General features: G+C 49.8%; 1 protein-coding gene across 1 annotated transcript; it reads left to right on the plus strand.

Moving 5' to 3' along the window:
* The first annotated feature begins 4,360 nt into the window (after nt 1-4,360).
* On the plus strand, nt 4,361-5,446 carry CDK5R2 (cyclin dependent kinase 5 regulatory subunit 2). Its single transcript, XM_044667560.1, has one exon. It carries the CDS (start codon nt 4,361-4,363, stop codon nt 5,444-5,446), a length of 1,086 nt encoding a protein of 361 aa, XP_044523495.1.
* The last annotated feature ends 4,996 nt before the right edge of the window (nt 5,447-10,442 follow it).

Here is a 10,442-nt window from a genome sequence, read left to right on the forward strand (position 1 = left end):
CTTATAAAACAAAAACCCCAAAACATAAACCCAAATAAACAAGTGAAAAATTGTATGTTTTCATACACATTCTGACTCCAACACTGCTTTCTCTGGAGGTGGATAGCATTCTTTGTCCCTCAGAATTGTCCTGGATCATTGTATTGCCGGGAATAGCTTAGTCTTTCACAGTTGATCATCCTATAATATTACTATTACTATGTACAATGTTTTCCTGGTTCTGCTTATTTTACTCTGCATCAGTTCATGTAGGTCTTTCCAGCTCTTATGGAAATCCATGGTGATGCTTCTAAAAATTCTGCCTACACTTAATGCCTCTTCTCACCTTTCTCTCATCCCAGTCACTTCAACCCTTGGATTCTGGTTTCCAGCTTAATTACCTAATAGAAATTGTTCTCTCTAAAGTTACCAATGACCTTCTAATTGCCCAGTCCAAAGGTCTTTTCCCAGTCTTTGTCCACCTTGATTTCTCTATAGTATTTGAAATTGCTGAGCTTGAACACCCCCTATTCACTCTAGCTTCCCTGGATTTTCATGACAATGATTTTTGTCTTTGATTCTCTTCTTCTTTATCAGTCTCTTTTATTGGATAGATCTTTGTCCATGTCCTTCCCATTATAGATGATTCTCAGAAATTTCTCTATATATTAATCAATCTATCTTCATCTTAATTTTCATCATCACCACCATCATCATCTTTTTAATCTCTTTGTCTTCCACCTGATCTGTGGCCCTATGTCACCAAGTGCCTATTGAACATTTCAAACTAGATGTTCCATTGTCATCTCAAACATGTAGAACTTATTTTCCTTATTCTTCCCCCAAATGAACCCCTCTTCCTAACTTCCTTATTTTTGTCCAGGATATCATTATTCTTCAATTCACCCAGTTGTAAAGCCTCAACTAAGATAAATTACTTTGAATTTAGATATTAAAAAGCATTTCTGTATATTTAGAACATAAAAAGCAGATTCTACATGAAACCACAAATCTTATTTCGTACTACTCGCACATGCTCAACTCTTTACTCTCTCTCTGTCTCTCTTTCTCTCACACACATTCCATTGGCCAAGTCTTTATTACCTCTGTGACATCTCTAGAATTTGTTTCCTCTACACCTCTCTACTCACACCATAGCCATCCTAATTCAAGGTCTCATCATCTCTCTCCTAGACTATTACAATCACTTTCTAACTGATTTCTTGAAGTACTATTCTTATAGCATAGATATGACCATATCACAATCCTGCCGCTTTCTATCACCTCTAGGATCATATATACACTCTTCTGTTTGGCTTTTAAAGCCCTTCACAATCTGGAGTTATTACATATCACTCCCCTTCACATACCTCATCTATATGCTCTCTCTCACACAAGATTCTATATCCTGTTTCTGTGCCTTTCTATACTCTCTATGCTTGAAATATAGTATCTCCTCACCTCCAACTTTTTGAAACTAGCTTCCTTTAGAACTCATTTCCAGCACCAGATCATTCTTGAGGCCTTTCCAGATCCTCCCAGCTGCTATTATCTTCTCATACAAAGTTATCTTGTATTTACTTTGCATATATTTCATATATACTTAAGAATATACGTGCTTCTCCAGATAGAATGTAAGCTCCTGGAGGGCAGGGACTGTTTACTTGATGTATTTATATCTCCAGAGTCTAAAATAACTTCTCATACAAGCAGAATAAATATTTATTTATTGATTGAATATGTAAATAACAGATATTCACATTGCATACAAGCTGAGTTAATGAAACAGTGAATAATGGAAGTTTCTCAGCTATTCCATGAAATCCTCCAACCTCCAGAAAACTTTCCCATGCTGTTCAAAAGTAATAACTCCCCTAGCTCTTTACTCTGCTGGAGCATGGAATACTCATGGCCTCTATTTCCCCCAAACCTTCCGTTTTGCCACACATATAATGGAAATTCACTTTTTCTTTGTGTTTAATTGATTTTCTTAAAAAAACAACAACAAAGAATTCTGCGTCGATTATAAGTTTATTCCTACCAATTCCTTCTTTCTTAAGATATTCGTTAATGTAGTCTCATGGAATGAACACAGGATTAGAGTCAGAGAAACTGGGTTCAACTTTTGTCTCTGCTACTTGCTAGCTGTAAGACCTTGAGCAAGACATTTAAATTATCCAGGCCTCAGATTTAATACCTGTAAAATTGTGAAGTTGGATTAGGTGATCTCTGAGGTTGCTTCTCACTCTAAATCCTGTAATACTAGAAAGAACTTATATACTCTTTGATTAGTACCAGGAATAGATATGCACATAAATACAGGCATCCTTTTGGTGATAATGATGGCAAAGTGAGGAGAAAGCTATTGAAATTACCCTCTCCTTGGGGCAGCTAGGTGGCATGATGGATAGAGTGTCAGGCCTGGAGTTGGGAGAATTCGGGTTAAAATCTGGCCTTGGATACTTCCTACATGGGTGACCCTGGGCAAGTCACTTAGCCTTGGTCGAATAGCCCTCATCATTCTTAGAATTGTTACTAAGGTAGAAAGTAAGGGGGGAAAAAAGGGGAAAAAAAAGAAATTACCCTCTTCTTTCTAATCATTTCACAAAGGTTACTTGGAGGAGGTGAGATTTTAGGAATTGCCGGGACAATGATGGGAGGTAAGGCATTCCAAGTAGATCATTCAATGTGGGGGAATACTCTCAGCTGGAAGGGAGCTATTTGGGAAAAGAGAAAAAGATAGGAGGGAACAGAGGAGGTAGAGTGATGTGTGTTTGTGGGATGGGGATAGGAGGAAGTGAATTGGGGAGCCCTGTACAAAGATGGAGTCCTGGGCCCTCACCAGGGGCATGATGGGACCCTAATGACAGAAGGGGCATGATCAGAAACAGAGGAAGAATACTATGATACAGTGAAATTGGTAGCATTGGTCAGAGACACATAACAAAAATGACCATAAAGGTATATATATCCCAACCCAGGGTGCTGGAGAGTGTGGGCAGGGAATAGAGGGAGAGTGGTCGTTGAACTCATTCCCAGGTGATGCACTTTAGGTGAGTGTGGATGTGTGTTTGGGAGGGAGGACTGCCTCTTTCTATAGTCGAATTCACCGTATCTTGGATGTCATATGAGAGCTGATTAGATTAGCAGAGTGATCATGCTTGGAGATATGGAGTCAGACCCAGCAATAGCCTCAGGGGTCAGCAAATTGGGACCACTACGCACCGCAGTCCGAGGCTTTAACTCCACGCCTTGCAGAGATCCACAGTCTCTCTAGGCTGCTGGGTCATCCTTCAGCTAGTCCTGAAGGAAGTACCTAGGTAAAGAGTTAGATCCCCTCAAAGTACAATCCTTTGATAAGGGGAAGGAAAGAGGGGGCACAAACACCCGTGCGAGAATCCATATATCTGCATCCGTGGCCACAATGCACATCTATGCACACACATACACATATCTTTGCACAACACACGCGCGGATACACACACACACACACACACACACACACACACACACACACACACACACACACACACACACACACACACACAGAGTCTCACAATTCATATCCCTCCCAACCTCTGCAGCAGCTCTCATGGCGGGAGGGAAGAGGAAGAGAGGGAAGGTTGGAGGAGGTAAGGGAGAGGGATGGTCCTCAGAGACCTGCCTCTCCGCAACCTGGGGGGGCAGGACATTATTGGGCAAGGAGCGCCAGCCCTTCACTCTTCTCCCCTACCCCACGCCCTGGGGCCCCCAGTGCGGACTTCCCCTCAGCCTCATCGCAAACTCGGCCCCACTGCACCAAAACAATCCAGGCCGGAGAAGGACAGCAGAGGAGTGGGAAGAGGGAGACAGCCGCCGGGTGCTTGGAGAATCGTTCCCCCACCCACCGCTACGGCCAGCCCCAACCCCCCGGCCCTGCCTCGGCTACCTACAAATAGCAACTCTAAACCCCCAGGTTCCCGACCGCCCCCCCACAGAGCGAAGGGAACAAGGTGGTGGGGGGAAGGATAGGAGGTGGGGGAGAAAGGGCGGGACTTGGAATCCTGATGCAAGCCCTTATTGGTTCGAAGGGCTGCCACTCGTGGGGGCAACCCAGGCGCGGATTGGCTGTGGGGGGCGGGGCGCGGCGCCCTGTGGGAGGGGGCCGGAGGGGTGGGGCTGGCGCAGCAGCTGGCGCAGCTCAGACCGGGAGAGCAGCCGCCACCGCCGCCGCGGTGCCGCCACATTTTCCCCTCCTGTCCACCCCCTCCCGCCCCGAGCCCGGGGTCTCCTCCCTTCATCAGGCCCCGGTCCTCGAGTGCTGCAACAACGGCGGTGTCTTTCTTGGCTTCCTCACGGGGAGCGTCGCCCGGGGCCCCGTGAGCTTTTTCCGCCCCCCAGGATGGGCACGGTGCTGTCTCTGTCGCCTGCCTCCTCGGCCAAGGGCCGTCGGCCAGGCGGGCTGCCGGACGAAAAGAAGAAGCCGCAGCCCTCGGCTGGGGAGGAGTCGCTGGGAGGCTACGGGCAGCTGCCGTCGGGTAAAGGAGGCAAGGGCGAGAGCCGGTTGAAGCGGCCGTCGGTTCTCATCTCAGCTCTCACCTGGAAGCGCCTGGTGGCCGCGTCCGCGAAGAAGAAGAAGGGCAGCAAGAAGGTGACGCCCAAGCCCGCTCAGGCTGGCTCAGACTTACTGGTCCAGCAGCGCAACCGCGAGAACCTTCTCCGCAAGGGCCGGGAGCCCCCAGATGGTGGCGGCGCCGCCAAGCCCCTGCCGGTCCCTGTGCCCACCGTGCCCACTACCGCCGAGCCGTCCTCCGGAGTCAGTGTCTCGGCCCCGCCGGGCTCGGGAGGGGGAGGAGGGAAGCCGCCTCCGCCGCCGCCGCCTGCGGCCCCCCAGGCTCCCTCAGTCCCTGGAGGTTCCCCGCGACGGGTCATCGTACAGGCCTCCACCGGCGAGCTGCTACGCTGCCTGGGCGACTTTGTATGCCGGCGCTGCTACCGACTAAAGGAGCTGAGCCCTGGGGAGCTGGTGGGCTGGTTTCGAGGGGTGGACCGGTCCCTTCTACTGCAGGGGTGGCAAGACCAGGCGTTCATTACCCCGGCCAACCTGGTGTTCGTGTATCTGCTGTGCCGGGAGGCGCTGCGGGGGGACGAGCTGGGCTCGGCCGCCGAGTTGCAGGCTGCCTTCCTCACCTGCCTCTACCTCGCCTATTCCTACATGGGGAACGAGATCTCCTACCCGCTCAAACCTTTCCTTGTCGAGCCGGACAAGGAGCGCTTCTGGCAGCGTTGCCTGCGGCTGATCCAGAGGCTCAGCTCGCAGATGCTGCGACTCAACGCCGACCCCCACTTCTTCACCCAGGTCTTTCAGGACCTCAAGAACGAGGGCGAGGTCGGTATCGGGGCTGGGGGTCCCACGGGCGGTGCCGCCACCAACGCCAGGGACAGCAACGCCGGAGCCAAGCACTGGACTATGAATCTGGACCGCTAGGAGGCGATGCTGCTGCCGCCACCGCCAAGGGGCACCTGGGCCGGAGACAGGGGATGACTGGGTCCTCTCCCCCTCCCCTCCCCCCGGACACTTACAAGGAGCCCCTGGGACGCCGACGCCACCACTGTTGCTGCTGTTGCTGCTTCTCCACCCAGCTGCCCCCCTACACTGAAGAGATGCCACCACCCATTGGAGTATGGCGGATGGGACACCTGGGTCTTGCTGGTCTTGGATTTTCGGGGAGGTGGGGAACTGAGCAGTGGGAGGGGGAGAGGAAAAGTGGGGAAGAGAAAATGGGAGAGGGGAATGAATTCTCTCCTCTTCTGCCTGTGGATCCCTTTATTGCTTTCTCTGCCCAGCTCTCCTACTGTCTGTATATGTGTTTCTATGCCTCTCCTTTTCTCCTCCTATCTCTATGCTTTAGTCTCTGTCCTCTCCTGCTTTTTTGAGGGTGTCTCTGTCCATTTCTTCTGTTTGTCTGAGTATCTGTCTACTTCTTCTATGTCTCTTTTCTCTCCTCCTGTCTGCATATTTGTGTCTGTTTATCTCTCCTCCTGTTTTTATATGTCTGTCCTTTTTTTTCCTGTCCCTGTGTCTCTATCTCTCCTCCTATCTGTGCATGTGTCTCCATTCATCAATCCTCCTGCCTCTTCCTGTTCATCTCTCCTGTCCAGATATTGATTTGTGTCTTCCCATCTCTCCTCTTGTCTGGAACTATGCCTCTGTCCATGTCTGAAAGTATGTGTGCTCATCTCTCCTAGCCTGTGCCCATTTTTCTTTTTGTCCATTTCTCCTCCTGTCTGGATGTGTGTCTGTCCAACTTTAGTCTTGTCTGTTTCTTCATTGTGTGGGTGCTTGTGTATGTGTGAGCCTGTGTACCCTTCAGTCCATCTCCTCTCTTCTGGATCAATGACTGTCCTTTTCTATGATTATCTATTACCCTTTTCTCCATGTGTTTTTCTCTGTCCATCTTTTCTCATGTCTATGTGAGTCTCTGATTCTCCATCCCCCCTCTTCCTCCCCTTTCCCTCTGAAAGATTGGATTGACTGTGGTTGGGGGCTGTCTCTCCTGCAGCAGAAAGTTGCGGCCTTGGGAGCTCAACCACCAGGATGCCTCTTGTTCTCTCCCCACCTTTTCTGAAGTGGTGCATGCCGGGAGAGGGGGAGGTGCTGCAGGCTAAGGGAGTTGGGGTGGGGGAGAGATTCCGCCCTGAGTCCTAGGGTAGGGGTGGATTGGGAGAGGCCCTGGCGGCAGCTCAGCTGAAGAGGGGATGGGGAGATGAAAAAAAAAAACTCTTCTCGCTTTAGAAGAAGTCTTCCCCCCTTTAGCTCTCCTTCCCACTTTTTTCTTTTCTTTTTATTTATTTGGATGATTTCAGGAAGTGATCCCTGGGGGAGGGAAGGGGAGGGAGAGGGCTGGCGGACCGGGAGCTGTCCGAGGTGCTGAGCCGGGGCCTAGTTCCCTGGGGGGAGGGGGCCTAAGGCCGGATTGGGCCTGGGGGCCGTGTCCAACGTGCCAATGTTGCGGACCGAAGGCGCGGGCTGAGCTATCTGTCTGTCCCTGAGGGAGCTATAAAGCGCTGGAAGCGCCTGCAGAAGGCTCTGAGACTGCTTTTCTTTGGGGATTGGGTGGGAGGGAAGAGAGAATGAGGTGATTCACACGTGGAGAGGGAAACAGATTGAAACCTGGGATGGGAAAGAAATCTACAAATTAATCCCCTTTTAATTTCTCCACCTTACCCACCCCCCTCCCCATTCTTTCACAGAAGAGGTCAGATGAGGAAAAAGCAGCACATTGGGGTGGGGTGGTGAAGATAGAAGGAGACAGCCTTCTCAAATGGTCCTGAAAAGATTCCTTCTGGCTCACTTAGCTCCAGATCTTCTGGTAAGGGAGGTTAGAAAGCTGACCGTTATCATTTTTGACTAGGAAAAATGAGGCTCATATTGACCAGTCTCTGCCTCCATTTCCCCCTCCCCCAGTCTTCACTGGCCTTTACGTCTGGCTAGAAGATTAGAATTATCCAACCATCATCATCTGGGGACCTGCTCTAGCTCAAGCCAAGCATTCTTTTACCAAGGCCCTGCCAGCTTCGAGGGTCACCCATCCCCTTTAAACTATTTTTTTTCCTCCCAGTCTAGCCCAGAGTAGCTCCAGAGACTGAAACGTAGCCCCTTCTCTCATCAGTTTTAGAGAGGAGCTGGCTTATTTGGAGAAAGAAGCCGATTCTCCATAGGTGAATTTTTAGTCGGAGAGAATAAGAATTCAGCTTTCCCTTTACCTATTCATTTACCCCTATCTTGCCTCTATTATCCATTTCCCTTGACCTTGGAAAACTGGTTCGGGAAAATATCCATATCATCTCTGATCTCAGCCAGCGCTGTGTCAATCTCTTTGTCTAACAACCCTCCCGAGCCCCACCCTTTCACGACCAAGGCGGGTCTTCTGCCTCCTCTAGGAGATTGGGGTGGGAGGGGGTCTCCAAAGTACTGGAGCCTGAACTGCTGGCACCGCTGTCCATGGTACCAAAGCCAGGCGTGGCCTCGAGAGCAAAGGGTGCCTCTGTGTGTGTGTGTGTGTGTGTGTGTGTGTGTGTGTGTGTGTGTGTGTGTGTGTGTGTGTGTGTGGTGGTGGTGGTGGGGGTTGGGGTGGGTGCGCCCACGCACTCGCACGTTATGAAAGCTAGTGACTGTAGCAATCTAACTTTGGTGTTCCTGTGAAGTTGGGGACCGAGGTGGAATCAAGGCCAAACAAGAGAACCCTGGGAAGCTTCCCTTCCCTCAGCTCTCCATCCCCGGAGAAAACGATCCACTCCCCGACCAGCAAGCTTTCCCCATCTACACCAATCACCCCCAACTCGCCGCAGCACCACCTCTCCGGAGCCGGAAATCCCTACCACAGATTTGTGAATCAAGTTCCTAGGGGAGTTATCTTGGGGGAGGAAGGGAGAGGGAGGAGAGACTGGAAACAACCGCCTATTGGTTGGATTTTGGCGCAGTCAGCAGCGCGCCGTCATCTTTACCAGGCCTGGAGTTGGGGGGGTTGTGGGGCGGTTGGGAGGAGGAGAGGAACACTCGGGTCACCCTGCGGCTGTCACCATGGTAACCAGACGGAGCTGGGCGTGGCTTATTCTCTCCCATCCCGCTAGGTGGCTAGGCTGCTGGAGCCACATCCCGGGTTGCCATAGTAAAGGCTAGAGTTGGGGTGGGGAGGGGGGAGAAGGGAGGAGTTTTGGGGAGGCGGAGGGAGGACTTCAGTCCAGTTCGCCCGGAAGAAAGCCTAGTGTCTGACTGAAGAGGAGAGAGTCGGAGCAGAAGGAACCTCAATGTTGAGGAAGGATAACGGAGCACCTGCCTGTTCTGACCACCCATTTTCAGCACAAAGCAAAGAACAGTTATAATCTTTACAGTATCCCTGGTGGGCTAAAGTCGATGAAAGACCCTAGCCATCTACAGTCATTGAGATTCCTATAACCCAGCCACCTAGATTTCCGTGCTTCACACCCCATCCCCTTCAACTGTCTGTGTGACCTTTCAATGACACCGGGTGCCTAGGATGGAGAGGGCCCCAAGTGTAAGGTCAAATCTTTTTCTCCTCACCACCTTACAAAGGCTGTCTGGGAGAGAAGCAGCTGTCCCCTGTGCCCTTGCTAATCAGATTAGCAAAGGGGAGGCAGATGCTAGGGATCAGCATGAGGATAGAGAAGGTATCCTGAAAGCTAGTTAGCCTTCCAGGGGCCCTGGGAACAGGACAAATCTAGATTCTTGGATTCCTGGAGCAGAGCTGAGAGTAACACAGAGGGGGAAAGGTTGGTGATTCTGTACAGAGGCAAGGGCAAAGAAGCGCAGACTGATGCCTGGGACCCTGGACTGGGTAGTAATGGAGATAGACTCTTTCCCAGTGCTTTAACTCAGAGATGGGGTAAGGAAAGGGAAGCCATGATGGGGGTTTGGAGAGGAGGCAGAAGAAGGTTAATAGAATCACAGAGTGTATAAAGATGGAGTTGAAATCTCCTGTCTGAGGCCATGATTCAGCATTCCTTAAAACAAAGGTATACAGCTTCTCTTCCTCTGAGAGAGAGAGAAGGAGAAAGAGAGAGAAACACATGCATACACACACAGAGGGAGACAGGTAGAAAGTTCATGGAAACTAATGAATAGATGTGACCATATGTAGAAATACACATATTATATACACCTATACATGGAAACATGTTATTTCAATACAGGGGAAAATGCAGGCCTCCCTGGGGTAGAGGATGCCCTGTCCTAGAGGTTCTGTTGTGATATCCTCACCACCCACCTGGAACAGGTGTTGCAGAAAGGCATCCTAATACTAGAAATGAGCTACTGGGAGTGTCAGGGAGTGGGGAGGATGCAAAAAACAAACAAACAAACAAACAAACGGCACAAGTATCCCAGAAGTTGCCATGGTGACCACTTGGCCAAGGTGCCTGGCAACCAGAGCATCTGGCAGGATCCGTGAAGTTGTCTTATGAGCTCTTACCCTTTGGGCACCTGCTGCAGGCCATCCATATGGGTAATTCAAGAAGATTTCCATAATAAAGGCCATGCAAAAAGTCCCTTCTACCAACTCCCATATCACCAGGGACAACTAGTGGAATAGGCTCAAACTCCCCTAATGCCTTTCATGCCCTACTCTATAGTACATGTACTATGTCTCCCTGCCTATCTCAAAACTCAATACTTGAGTGTTCATTACCTGTAAAAATGGGTCAGACACCACATACACACACACATACACACACATACTTTTCTATTTTGGTTTATCCTCCAAAGATAGCCTTTGCTCTTTATTCTTTTTCTATGCCTTAAATCCATGGGCACATCATATGCCTAGCCAGTAGACTGCAATAGAAAAAATTATTTTACTACAATGTGAAATCTTGAAGTACAAATTATGTGTTCATTACAGGTACATAATCTGATTTCTAAAATAATGCTCTAGCTTAGCTCAAGGACCAGGATCTTATAGTTG

Source organism: Gracilinanus agilis, chromosome 3 (assembly GCF_016433145.1).
Source record: "Gracilinanus agilis isolate LMUSP501 chromosome 3, AgileGrace, whole genome shotgun sequence".
NCBI lineage: Eukaryota > Metazoa > Chordata > Mammalia > Didelphimorphia > Didelphidae > Gracilinanus > Gracilinanus agilis.